Source organism: Bactrocera neohumeralis, chromosome 4, assembly GCF_024586455.1.
Source record: "Bactrocera neohumeralis isolate Rockhampton chromosome 4, APGP_CSIRO_Bneo_wtdbg2-racon-allhic-juicebox.fasta_v2, whole genome shotgun sequence".
In the NCBI taxonomy this organism is placed as follows: Eukaryota; Metazoa; Arthropoda; class Insecta; order Diptera; family Tephritidae; genus Bactrocera; species Bactrocera neohumeralis.
Genome location: NC_065921.1, coordinates 33,456,414 through 33,470,620, shown reverse-complemented (window position 1 = coordinate 33,470,620; position 14,207 = coordinate 33,456,414). Strand labels below are relative to the sequence as shown.

The 14,207-nt window shown below is 35.5% G+C and overlaps 2 protein-coding genes across 3 annotated transcripts; one reads left to right on the top strand and one right to left on the bottom strand.

The window, feature by feature from the left end:
• Window positions 1-2,700: 2,700 nt before the first annotated feature.
• On the bottom strand, window positions 2,701-4,283 carry LOC126755972 (inactive selenide, water dikinase-like protein). Its single transcript, XM_050468713.1, has one exon. The coding sequence runs from the start codon at window positions 4,146-4,148 to the stop codon at window positions 2,946-2,948; it is 1,203 nt and encodes a 400-aa protein (XP_050324670.1). The 5' UTR covers window positions 4,149-4,283; the 3' UTR covers window positions 2,701-2,945.
• A 1,060-nt stretch (window positions 4,284-5,343) lies between these two features.
• Window positions 5,344-13,044, top strand: LOC126755700 (toll-like receptor 3). 2 transcript variants are annotated; one of them, XM_050468448.1, is made up of 14 exons: window positions 5,345-5,454; window positions 5,505-5,743; window positions 5,810-5,970; window positions 6,048-6,217; window positions 6,275-6,427; window positions 6,571-6,773; window positions 6,837-6,938; window positions 9,747-9,891; window positions 9,956-10,210; window positions 10,276-10,887; window positions 11,032-11,126; window positions 11,514-11,703; window positions 11,776-12,473; window positions 12,535-13,044. In XM_050468448.1, exons 2-14 carry the CDS (start codon window positions 5,643-5,645, stop codon window positions 12,920-12,922), a joined length of 3,273 nt encoding a protein of 1,090 aa, XP_050324405.1. In that variant the 5' UTR covers window positions 5,345-5,454; window positions 5,505-5,642; the 3' UTR covers window positions 12,923-13,044. The 2 variants fall into 2 exon arrangements, with proteins under 2 accessions (XP_050324404.1, XP_050324405.1); XM_050468447.1 differs by having other exon boundaries at window positions 5,344-5,743.
• Window positions 13,045-14,207: the final 1,163 nt, after the last annotated feature.

The window sequence follows — 14,207 nt, the reverse complement described above, 5'->3', positions numbered from 1 at the left end:
CTGCTCTTTAAGAGTACTCGTCAACAGCTCGGTATAAGGGAACTGTGGGACGGCATTTCAAGATCCTTACTTATAGCTGCAACCGACACCATTGGTTTTCGGAGAATGCAAAAGAACAGTTGGTATGTCGAGGAGTGCCGTGTCGTAGCGGAGAGAAAACAGACTGCCTACCTCGCAACGTTACGATCGACCACAACACGTGTGCGAGGCTGAAATGCGGGAGTATGAAGAGCTTGACAAGCTGGCCGACAGGGGTAATGCTGGAAAATTCTACGAAAAAATACGGCGGCTATCAGAAGGTTTCAGGACCGGAGCATACTCTTGTAGAACCCCCAAAGGTGATCTAGTCACTGATGCCCAGAGCATACTTAAATTATGGAGGGAACACTTCTCCAGCTTGCTGAATGGCAGTGAAAGTAGAACGCCAGGAGAAGGCGAACCCGATTTCCCAATCGATGACGATGGAGCAGACGTTCCATGGCTCGACCATGAAGAAGTTCGAATAGCAATTACCCGCCTGAAGAACAACAAAGCGGCGGGGGCCGATGGATTACCGGCCGAGCTATTAAAACATGGCGGTGAAGAACTGATAAGGAGCATGCATCAGCTTCTTTGTAAAATATGGTCGGACGAAAGCATGCCTAACGATTATAATTTAAGTATGCTCTGCCCAATCAACAAAAGGGGAGACCCCACAATCTGCGCCAACTACCGTGGGATCAGTCTCCTCAACATCTCGTATAAGGTTCAATCGAGCGTATTGTGTGAAAGATTAAAGCCCACCGTCAAGAAACTGATTGGACCTTATCAGTGTGGCTTTAGACGTGGCAAATCAACAAATGACCAGATATTCACCATCCGTCAAATCTTGGAAAAGACACGTGAAAAAAGAATCGACACACACTACCTCTTCGTCGATTTCAAAGCTGTCTTTTCGAGACTGAATTTGGTAGCAAAACTAATATGGCTGTGCAAACTGACGTTGAGCAACATCAAAAGCTCCGTCAGGATCGAGTAGGACCTCTCCGAGCCGTTCGATACCAAACGAGGTTTCAGACAAGGCAACTCCCTATCATGCGACTTCTTCAATCTGCTGAGAAAATAATTCGAGCTGCAGAACTTAATTGAGCAGGTACAATCTTTTATAAGAGTGAACCGCTGCTGGCGTATGCCGAAGATATTGATATCATCGGCCTCAACACCAGCGCCGTTAGTTCTGTTTTCTCCAGACTGGACAAGGAAGCAAAGCAAATGAATTTGGCAGTGAATAAAGGCAAGACGAAATATCTCCTGTCATCAAACAAACAGTCGTCGCACTCGCGACTTGCTCTCACGTCACTGTTGACAGTCTTAACTGTGAAGTTGTAGATAGCTTCGTATATTTGGGAACGAGCATAAATACCACCAACAATGTCAGCCTGGAAATCTAACGCAGGATAACACTTGCACACAGGTGTTACTTCGGATTAAGAAGTAAAGTCCTCTCTCTCTCTATAAGTCACTCTTAATTCCCGTCCTGCTATATGTTGCAGAGGCTTGGACGATGACAACAACTGATGAGTCGACGTTGCGAGTTTTCGAGAGAAAAGTTCTGCGAAAGAAGTTTGAAAATGTTTATATTATGTAGACGGGAGCAAAGGGGAACTATTGACCCGATTTTAAAGATTTTTGCCACAAGGGAACATTATTCTTTGAAACAGATTATCTCTGAATTTAAATAATAGGTATATTTCACATAATAACCGATATGCTTAGTTAAGCCATAGGCCCTGTGATCTACTTATTCGGTATCCGGGGGAATGAAGTTATTCTTCGATTTCGACACTTAGGTGCTATTTCTGATATAAATTTTCACACAGTCTGAGGAGATGAAAAAAATCTATCCTTAGCAAGTTTGGTGGATATGAATTTAATGCCTTGTGGGATATAACTGTTACCAATTAGACATAAGGCCACGCCCATTTTTCACCGACTGGTTCTTGTCACTACTGCGATCCAGTAGCAGCAAATTGTTTGAGTATAAATATGTTGAGTAAAAATTCATCATTCATTATTCGACGAAGCCTTGGATGAAGTATTACAATCATATTTGGTATTTTATAAGCAAATATACAATAACGAAAATAATTATAAGAGCTGAGATTGTTTGAAAATTTATGGTTAGGGTCTTGAATGCACTGTATATCCAAGCTTTGGACGAAGTTCTCACAATTTTGTGACTTCAATGCCCCCACGTCCACAAGCAGCGTATGTCCAAGGCGCACCAGCGAATTAAGATTAAAAAAAAATTTTCGGTAAAAGGCCTTACAGGTACCTTTTACCTCGTGATACGTGGTTTTTGCTATTGTAATGAATTACTTTTTTCGAAAATAATATTCTTCACAGAGGGATTAAACATTTACTTAAATATTTTAATAATTTTAATTAACTTGTGACATTTTGGTTATATTTGGATTTGGCCTATTGCAGCGATATTAAATTTTTTTTTTCAAGTGATAGCTTATTTCTTCATCTACCTCGATTAAATAGCACAAGGGTGATTATTTCTTTGTCAGAACATTTGTATTTATAATTATAATTTATATCTGACAAAGAAAATGAGTAAGAAAAACAAGCTGACGGAACTGTGTTTAAAAATCTAAAGCTGGAAAGATTAAAATAAAATAAATAACTAGCCATAATACTTTGGGAGAAATCCTATTAATTATATCATCAATCTTATACATTTTCTTTATTCTTGAAAAAATGTAGTATCAATTACATAGTAAGCCTTAGGGTATCATTAGATATATAGTGCAAACTTATATTTACGTAATTAAATATATTTTTAAATATAATGCTGTGTAAAAACCAAATCGATAATCATAGATTTCAAAGTATGCAAAATATTTAATGTCTATAAAATGAATTTTGATATAATAAATTCTTAATAGAAATGTATAAAATTAATCTTTTGCTGGCACTTCAATAACTCGGGGCTTATCAATAATACGAGCGGTTTTATTGCCCTTCTCAACTATACCAATTATCCAAGCCTGATATCCCTCCTGCTTCTCTATATCTTTGCAATAAGCAGCAGCTTGTTCTCTTGGTAAACAGATAAGAAGACCCCCAGATGTTTCAGCTGAATGTCCTTGTAACAATTGAAACATGTTTCCACAGGCTTTTGCAACTGCAGCCATCTTGGCAATTACAGGCAGATTATGTATAACGAATGATACATCTTTTTTCTGATGCGAAGCAAGAGTTTGCGCGTGTCCTAATAATCCAAATCCGGTAATATCAGTAGATCCATGGGCGTTGTATTTGTGCATTAGGCGTGCGGCTGTTCGGTTCAAACGGGCCATTGAACTCATTGCTCGATGGTATGCTTTGCGGACATCCTCTTCGGAAACTACAAGTTTAATGCGATTCCACCGCTCTGGTTGATCTAACCACTGGTGAGCGTTCACAGCTACTTGAGTTCCGAGCGGTTTAGTTAGCACCAACACATCACCTACAACAGCATTATCCGGGACTATATACTCATTAGGTTGACATATGGTTGAAGCCACTCCACCAATGGTACACCAAGGATTCACTACACTTTGCCCACCAGTAACAGTGGTTCCCGCTTCCAAGGCTGAATCTTTAAAACCGCGCATTATTAGTGGAACGACAACATCACGCTCTTTTTCGGTCATTTTTGTGCTTACAGCAAGCAGCATCAACATGTTATCGCAATCTGTTACACCCATTGCATACAAGTCACTTAAAACATTGGCACAAGCTATTTTTCCCATCATATAAGGATCATCAACAATGGGATAGAAGAAATCTGTTGTTTGAACTAAACAGAGACCGCCGTGACGTAAGGGGATAACTGAGCAATCCAAACCGATTCCAATGCGTGGAATAGCCATATTCATAAATTGAGCATCTTGATCCGAGGCATTAGAATAATCCTGCTGCAATGCCGAAACAAGTTTACCAAGAACTTCTTGTGGCACTTTACAACCACGTCCCTTTAAATCAGCGAACCTAGTCAATCTAAAAGAGGGTTCCAAATCATGAGCTGTTGGATCAAATGGTCGTCGGAGTTCAGCACCACTACCACTTCCTTGCAATTCAAGATGTGCAGAATTCAATGCTTCTACTTGGTAACTCATTGTAAATTCTTTTTATTTCTATTTATAAAAACTAACTTTGTGCAAAGTTGTTTAAAATCAAACACCACAACTGCGAACCAATATGCGTTTTGATAGAAAGGTTAAGTATTAATGGCTACCTTTTAGCGCTCGCTTCGACAAATAACTCACATTCTCCCTCGGCACACACACTATTGTCGATGGCCATGCATGTATACAAAATTTTAACCCGAAGCTGCGCTAGTATGAGTATTCGTTGCATTTATTGGCTGATTTAGCAATGGCGGTATGAATCGGGCGAAGTCAGTATTTCTCCCGTCGGTCATAGTAGGCGATTGAGTGTTTTCTGGCAGTGTTCATGGCATTTCAACAAACGTATTGCTGTCAATTTTTGCTACAAAGCAGTGTTACCAAGGTTTGCAGTTTTCAAATCTACAAGAATTAAATAGGTATCTTCTTGTATTAGTTGGTTTTAAGGATTTATATTTAAATTTGTTATAAAGAAACTATTTAAAAAAAAGTATGTTTTTAATATTTAACGAACGAGCCAAAGTGCTGGATTGTGTAATTATTTCTAAACCATAAGACTCCTCTGCTCAGCTTCAATCAGATATGGGTCAATAAAAAAAACACATGATAAAAAAATAAAATATTGCATTTTGTTTTAAATATCTCCCAAACCTTTTAAAATCGTTTACCATATAATATGTATGTATGTCTTTTAAAAACACACATTACAAATCATAGCATTCATTGGCTTAGTATATAAACATGTTAATTTTACCTTTTTATATAAAATTAGATGTTGATGCAATTATTTTAATGATATTATTATTCATAACATGTATTCGAAAACAGCTAAAATAATGGTATTCATACTATTTTTTGTTTTAAAAGTTTTCGATATAATTAATATCGAGTAAGTAGTTTGGTTCGCGATTAAATTAAATTGGAATGCGACAAAAATAATTCAATTCCAAGATTAATTATTAGATTAGAAATCCATCTTCCTATTAGGTGTACATTGTAAAATCTAATTGTAATACAAAAAAATTAAAATTAATATCCGACAGGCTAAGCATTAATGAAGCATTAAAATTGTTCGGCTATAACTACTTATTTCGCCAGCAACATTTTTTGTAGATCTCCCGCTAAAAGTAAATGCTAATGAAGGCAGTAAGTTAGTTTGAAAATGTCATGACGTAGGGTCCAATGCAATGTATAGATCTGATCTGTCTACCATCCACATGAGTAAAATATGTTTGTTTAATTTTTGATCATTTATTTTAGTGAAATGAATAAGAACCCGCAAGAAGCCTTATAAATAGTTAAGCAGTTTATAATATATTGAATAAATTAAATATATTTTCTCAGCAGAATGTTGTGTTTCAGCGAAAATTGATGAAATTGACACGGGTTTCTTTTACGCATAAACGAAAGACTTAAGCGACGAACTATATCAGTGTTCATGTCAATGTCGAATTTTCTCTTCAACAAACCTGTTTAAATATAAATATGATTAAGCTGCTACTTAGGTGCACTTTCATTTTGTGTTTATGTGCAACAGTGAAGTCAGAATATGCATTCAGTGAGCCAAAATATAAGTGTCCAGCAAAGTAAGTGAGGATTTCTTTAATACATATATGTATGTAGATATGGGTATTAATAAATTGCTTGTTAAGGCCGAAACTTATATATCCATGTACCTGTTGGAAGAACTCCGATGTTGGCATCTATGTGCGCTGTGAAAACACGAACTTAGCAACGCTCTCAATTGCTCTTGAAAATCTTGGAGCACTGGGAACGCCTGTAGAGCAGTTGGAAATTTTAAAGGGTCATTTCGGTAAAACAAATTCTAAATTAATCTTGACTGGAATGTATGGTTGTATGATTGCTTATACCTCTATTTACCTTTTACAGTTCGTTTATATGGGCCAGTGTTCGCGACCGTTAAAACTAGATTGCTAACCATATCTGATACGCCTATAGTTACCATTGAGGATTACCCATTCTTCGGTGTGAATAAAACTATAGAGGAATTGCGCATACTTCGCACCAATTTAACATCGTTTACTCCACTATCGTTTGGGGTAATTTTTTAATTAATTCTTATTGCATTTTCAAGCCAAGTAATTGTTTATTTATAGATATTAGGAAATGCAAAAGAACTAATAATTGACGGCCATGCGATGCAAAGTATCAGTAAGAATGCTTTCGATGGTCAAAACATTGGAAATAAGCTGGAAGTCTTAAGAATTATCAACGGACCTTTAAACGAGGTTCCAATTGAAACTTTTCAAGTATGTACCATATATTTGGCATATAATTAAAATCTTAAAATATTTTAAGACATAAGCTTAAAATAAGCCTGAACCTATGCGTTAGGTATAAAGGCAATGAAAATATTTATTGTGTTTATTAATTATGATTTACAAAAATTCAGCCTCTTCGAAAACTGAGGGTTCTTGATTTACATGGCAACCAATTAGAGAATCTTAAAAAGAATCAATTTAAGAATCTAAGATCTGTGGAGGTCTTAGACATTAGTTTCAATAATCTTAAAAAACTTGAAGCACAACACATATCGGACTTAACCAAGTTGGGTTGGTGCAATGCATCTAACAATGCCTTAACGGAAATTTCTAGGTAATTACCATGCACTTGCAATATTATTTTTTATTACATAATAGCTTTTTATTAAATATTTAGAGGTACCTTTGCTCGCAACTCCGTTTTGAAATTATTGAATTTGTCGCACAACAACATCAGCCGCTTGGATGCGAACAGTTTCCGAGGAATGCGGTTTTTAAGGTAAATATAAAATCATTTTCACACTTTCGCAACACGCAATTTAATTCATATAACGCCTTCTTGTCATTCGAGGTAAGCTGGAAGATACATACGTAGGTTGCTATATATATTTCTGGCCTAATAATGTAAATAGGCATATTTATCAACGAAAATGATTTTTTTTTTTTTTGTCGATTGCTGTTTTGTTTCGGGCTCATACGCATAGATCCATGGTTCGTCATCTGTGACGCACCGCGATCGTATTTTTTCAGCATTTCTTTACACCAATCCACACGAGCCTTTTTTTGAGCGATTGTCAAATTGTGCGGGATCCAACGAGAACAAACCTTTTTTACGGCCAGGTGTTCATGCAATATCGAATGTATGCTGGTGGGAGAAATGCATAGGCATGCCCCTATCTGAAGGTATGTTACATGACGGTCTTGCATTATCAGTTCACGTACGGCATCGATGTTTTCTGGCACAACGGCTGTGTTTGGACGACCTTCACGGAATTCGTCTTTGAGCGAGCGTCGGCCACGATTGAATTCGTTGTACCAGTTTTTCACAGTGCTATAGGATGGTGCTTCATAGCCATACAAAGATTTTAGTTCATCGATGCACTCTTGTCGTGATAATCCACGTCGAAAGTTGTGAAAAATGATCGCACGAGAATGTTCACGAGTTAATTCCATTTTTTGGTCGAGATGAATTTTTAAATTCCCTGTAAATAAATCAATTCACGATTAAATGACAAAACGTTCTGAGTGAAGTTATGCTAAAAAATGTCAAACTTTCCAATGGAAATGTCAGATTACACTTAGTGTTGCCCTATTGTATTAAAAAGAACCTTTGGTAAACCGCAAAATTTGTAATCTATTATACATATCATTGTACACATGTATGTATATATGTATAAATGGGAAAATTTAGTTTAAGCATGACCATTTTCCTCTGTCCGGTTGTTTCGGAGTTAAATGTAGTATCCTTAGGTAATTTAGTACTTGAAATCGATTACCTACCAATCCAAAAAGGGTTAGATGATCGAAATAACAACCCTTAACAGGTTGTTGGGATGAAATCGGTTTTTAACTTCGTCTAAACCGGATATTCAGTTCATTTTTTATTCTCTTGTAACATACTGATACTTTAATAGTTCGTTGGTGACCGTCTGCTAATCCATACATATTGTAACTTGAGGAAAAATTTAAGATATTATGATGAGACTTGCTATATACATATGTTCGCTGGAACGATTGTTGATGTGTGGAATTAGACCACTGCCATATCCACGAAATTCCGCAATTCCCAAACATATAAAATGTCATAACAAAGTCGAGTATTTAGATGCACAATTATAATTTTGTTCAGCGATTTAGATTATGTACATAACGGCATCTCAAAAGCCACTAAAGCTATATCAACGAAATTTGCTAAGGACAATTACTTTCGGCAACTTCATCGAATATTTGGAAATTGGTGAAATTGAACGATAAGGATTAATAAATGTTGCTGTAAAGAAATGGGTGCGGCACCATCCTTCTTTGGGTAGAATTCAACAAAATTTGATGTGTAACATTATCCAGACAACCTAATATTTAGTTGTGAAAATGGGCGAAATCACCTACTTCCCATATATCACATATATCTGATTCTTTCACCTTATAGTATATAAATTGGAAGCCTTCACGTTATCGAAATAAAATTTCCCTCTTACATTGCCTTTAATGTATGCGATCTAACTTCTAAAGTTTGTAGAAATCGGAACTACTGGATATGTAGACCCCAACTTTTAAGGCTGACTTTTTACCGAAAATATATGTAAATTTTATTGAAATCCCGATAGTACTTTTTTTGATAAAAATCTGCGCTTGTGGACTAAATTGGTGAAATCGGTTCAATACTAAATAATCTAGCCCCCATATACCTTATATAGAGATATTGGAACCGACTGACTTAAAATAGTTTTTTCGGTAAATATATACGTTATTTTAATGAAATTCAGAGGTAAAATCGGGTGAATATATCTTCTAACAACATCTTCATCGCTGATTGGGATATATTAAGCTTGCCCCGCAGTTTGTGATACCCTGAAAGAGTTGTCGCACAGCGCATAAAGTAGTCAGCTTGATGAGCTGAGTCGATTTAGCCATGTTCGTCGGTGTCTCCAACTGTATATACGCAAATTAGGTTTTGATATAATGATTTAAAATACGACTTTCCACCAAAAAGCCAGATCATATATCGGAACGGCCAATATCGGAACATTTTAGCATATACTATTATTCAGATTGACTAATCAAAGTCAGGTTCTTGTATGAAACACTTTTTTATTTCAAAAGATAATTTCTTGAAATTTGTCCTAGACTATTGTTCAAGATAACGTTATAATCTCCGAACAAATTATTGGGATGGGACATATAGCTGCCATTAAACTCAGTCATACCTTTTGTATCAGGGAGAGTTATAAAGTAACCTCAAGTCGTTGTGGCTAGAAGAACTAGCAAAACATTTTTTTGAGTGGATGCAAACCGTTAACCGATTATGGTTTTAGATTTAGTTATAGCTTCGGTACAGCTGAATTTAACGTTTTGTACTGTTTAATATAAAGTTTTGTAGCATCTGAAAGTATTTCAGCGACGAATTGCGAAATGTTCAGTTACAATCTTTCCTTACTTGTTTTTTATATATATTTTTTTCAGTTCTCGTGCATATTTAGTGCGCACGAACTTTCGCACTTATTTACTAAGCTTCATGACGAATGCGACTTTGATTTAGAAAACTTTTAATTAATTTTTGTTTAATATTTTTATTGTGTTCATTTAATAGACGTCTGTTTTTGAGCGATAATAAAATAAATGATGTTGGACGTGGCACTTTCGGCTCTATCGGGAAAATCGGCACTATTGATTTAGCCAGAAATTTTTTGAAAAAAGTTGAATTTCAAATGTTTTCCCAACTGAATTACGTTGAGGTGAATATAATCAATTTATGCTATTTTAAGCAATTATATTTATTAATTAAATTTTGTATTTTAGGTGATTGATTTGGCTGAAAATAATATAACGATCGTGGAAAAGCACTCTTTCAAAGATATATACCAATCAACAATAAATATTTCACATAACGCCTTGGAAAAAATAGAGTCACTGGCTTTTGAGAATTGTGTAAACATTACAATTTTGGACTTGTCTTTTAATAGGCTGACAAATTTCTCACGAAACGCATTTGATCTCACTACTTTCGCAACAGAGTTTCAAGTGAGCTATAATTTTCTCACAAATTTAGCACAGGTGATCATATAATAAGTTTAACACATTTTATAAGAGGCCAATTTAAATATGTATTTCTGATGCAGGTGCCTTTCCAAAATATGACCGGAATCAAAGTTATAAATGCATCACATAATTATATAGCAGAAGTGCCGAAGAACTGTTTTCCAAAGCTATATGAGCTCCACACTATAGACATTTCATACAACAACATTTCATTGATTGCTAACGGTGTCTTTCAGACACTTTTCTCACTACGCTTCCTAAATCTTAGCCACAATAGCCTCACGGAGATTAAGTCTTCAGTTTTTGGAACGCTTCCCACATTGCTGGACATGAATCTCAGTCACAATAAATTAATTTCGATTGTTCGTGGTGCGCTCGCCAAGCTTACAAGTTTGCGTTTTTTGGACCTCAGCCACAATAAGCTCGAAAAGCTGTTTCAAATTCCAATTTCTCTGAATGAGCTTAATTTGGAAAGCAACCTCCTAACTGGCATACCAGCAGGCACTTGGCCGGTTATGAATTCGTTGCTATTTTTGAACTTAAATGACAATCAAATCGGAGATTCATTATCAGCCCAAAGTTTCACGGGCCTGCTTGTATTACAAAGATTATTTCTAAATAGAAATGGCATAACCGTGCCACCGATTGAGTGTTTGGCAGGCATGTCAACACTTCAGTATTTATACTTAGAGGTAAGTTCAACTCGCTACAAGAAAGGTGACATAAATTGCCAAACAAATAATGTCTTACCATTTAAATATTTATTTGTTCGTTGGGTTTAAATTAGTTACAATGGAAATAATAATTAATATATTTATAATTCATTTATTTATTAGCAAAACAACATAACAACGTTGGATAAGAGTGCTTTCGGAAAATTGCCAGTCTTGTTTGAACTTAATTTGCAAGCTAACGGGGTTCAAGAAATCAGGTTAGTATTACTACACTAATGTTTTTGAACAAGTCGTCGATCTTCCTAAAGTCAGTTCGGGTACGTTAAATTTAGTGGCAATATCCAGCTTTCTAGGTTTCAATGTTAACCGATTATCATTTCACATAATATTAAAATGTTTAGACCATATCTGTTTTTAAAGAAAATTTTATGATTTTCAATAGATCTGATAACTTTTCATTGCACATAGAATTCATATGCTTATTTCGATCGATTGCGTTTTGAAATATTTAGAGCAGTCAATACTCGTGAAACTCCACTGCAGTCTAAGCATTTAAATCTCTATTAGCTAGGATGTAGACTTGCTCCTTTGTCAATTTCTACAACGTAACTTTACTAAGAAAAAATATATATTTAAACTTTAAGCAAGCGTTCCTTCGAAGGCCTGTTGCAATTGCTTACGCTCAATCTGTCCTCCAATGCCATTAAAAGTATTCCAACGGACGCATTTATTGGCTTACCTTCTCTGCGGAAGTTGGATTTATCGTTCAACCAAATATCAAAGCTGGATAATAAAACAAATGGGGTACTTGACGATTTGCTTAGTTTGGAAGAGGTATGAATACAAATGTTAATATTTACAATATGATTACATAATATATGCATAATCATAATTGATTAATTTCAGTTGAATTTGAGTCATAACAAAATAAGTTTTGTCACCAAAAAGACTTTTCCATCCAATCAATATATACCGTATAACTTGAAGCGTTTGGACCTAAGCTTCAATCAAATGCCTGTGTTGACATACGATATCACTTTCGGCACTAAAAAATTGCTGAGCTTAAATATATCTAATAATAATATAAATGAAATCCGAAGAGGTGTTCTAGCAAATTTTACCGAACTGCAATCACTGGATTTATCCAATAATGAACTGAGTAACTTGGCATCCGAAGCACATGTATTCGACCTACCAAAGAATCTTATCAACATCAATTTGAGAAACAATCAGATATATAAAATACCAATTTCAAATTTTAAAAAGGATTTGCAATTCGAAAACATTGATCTGCGAAACAATAAATTGACGGATTTTCCGCAACTATTAGTGCTTATGCTTCGTAACGGTACCAATGTGTATTTTGCCGGAAATCCTTTGGATTGCAGTTGCGCTGCTCGCCCACTTAAGCATTTCATGATGGAAAAATCAAAATTAGATTATGACTTAGAAAATATTGAGTGTGGTACCCCGTCGTTTCATAAGGACCAAAGGTTGGCGGAAGTGCCGGATGAGAATTTGCAATGTTTATTAGAGGATAGAGATCGATACAAAGGTGTAGCTTTTAAAGAGCTTTCAGATGTACAGTTCCGAGATATTAAAATGTAAGTAATATGCGGCCGATTTGTTATACTTTCAACTAATGTTTTTCCCCTTATTGTCTAGCGCTGATTATGGGAATCTTACGGTACGCTTCTTTGTCACGGCTGCGAGAGATATAGCCGACTTTGTAATTTATATTCGAAACAACGAAAACGATGTTTTGTATCAGGGAGAGGCAGCGTACAATGAGCGAACGCATGAGATACCCATCGAAACTATTCGGGACAAGATTAAAGGACAAAAAGCGGAGATATGCATAATATCGAAAAATAGTAATGGTATAACGGGTCGTTGGTTTAGTGCACAGTGTACAAATCTGCCCGATTTAAAACAAAAACGTAAAGGCATATTCACGTTTGCTGCATTTAGTTCCGCCAATTATAAAACTCCGAATACTATGATATCGACAATCATATCACTTTTAATATTTTTAACAATTACTCTGTGCTAACAGGCCAAATTTAGTGCATCACTGCCAAACTAATTTAATTCGTATAGCAAATACTCATTCCTTTTGTGATATTGTTGTTTAAAAGAGTTTTTTAATAAAGTTGATTTTGTTTAGACATTGCACGATATCTGTCATATAAAAATATTTTTGGAAACCAGACGTACGCTTTGAATCTATTCCCATTCTTCATTAAATTATGATATTTCAGTTACAGAATTATTGCAGAAATGTTGATATTTTTTAATATTGGATACAATTTATGACTGTTTGCAAAGTAAACTTAGATCTCTTTGGCGGACTTTTTCAGACAGAAGCATATAAATTTTTAATAAAATTCAGTGTTCGGAGCCCCAATTTTATCAGACCAGGTATTTATACCCTGAACAGGGTATATTAAGTTTGCCACGAAGTTTGTAACACCAAAAACGAAACGTGACGAGCTGAGCAATGTTCGACTATACATTTATGCGAACTAAATAGTCCCTCAGCTTTTAAGGTAACGATCAGAAATGCGTCCTTTTCTCACCAAGACGCTGTTCCTTTGACGGAACTGTTGATATCGGACCACTACAGCCTACATATAGCTGCCATATGAACCAAACTATTGGAATCAAGTGCTTGTTTAGAAAGCTTGATCAACTGTCGAGATATCTTTAAGAAACTTGGCATGGTCTATTGCCTAAGCCAATTATGTAATCTCCAAAAAAAAAAAATTGTTAATATCAAACCACTGTAGCAAATACATAAGTACTATAGCTCTCATACAAACTGACCGAACGAATTCAAGTTCTAATTTGAAATAATTTTTTATTTGACAAAGTATCAACACGAAATTTTGCATAAACTATTATTCAGTGCTGCTCTACAATATACAATGATATAGTTCAGATCGGACCACGATATCATATAGCTGTCGTATAAACTGACCGATCAACACCAAATAAAGATCTTTTATTACTCATTTATGCTGTGGATAGTATAGCTTCAATGCAGAAGAAGTTAACGTTTTTATGGCCTGAACAGGGTATATTAAGTTTGTCACGAAGTTTGTAACACCCAGAAGGAAGCGTCGGAGACTCTATAAAGTATATATATAAATGATCAGTATGTTGAGCTGAGTCGATTTAGCCATGCCCGTCCGCCTGTCTGTGTCTGTCTGTATGTCTGTATATATACGAAATAGTCCCTAAGTTTTTAAGATATCGTTTTGAAATTTTGAAGCTGCTCATTTGTCGGAACTGCCGATATCGGACCACTATAACATATAGCTGCCATACAAACTGAA

Bases quoted from the DNA above. Each gene is read 5' to 3' on its own strand.
- LOC126755972 (XM_050468713.1), bottom strand. From the start codon at position 4,148: ATGAGTTACCAAGTAGAAGCATTGAATTCTGCACATCTTGAATTGCAA.
- LOC126755700 (XM_050468447.1), top strand. From the start codon at position 5,643: ATGATTAAGCTGCTACTTAGGTGCACTTTCATTTTGTGTTTATGTGCA. The intron at 5,744-5,809 runs GTAAGTGAGGAT...TTGCTTGTTAAG, and splicing joins AAATATAAGTGTCCAGCAAA to GCCGAAACTTATATATCCAT. The intron at 10,211-10,275 runs GTGATCATATAA...TTTCTGATGCAG, and splicing joins TTCTCACAAATTTAGCACAG to GTGCCTTTCCAAAATATGAC.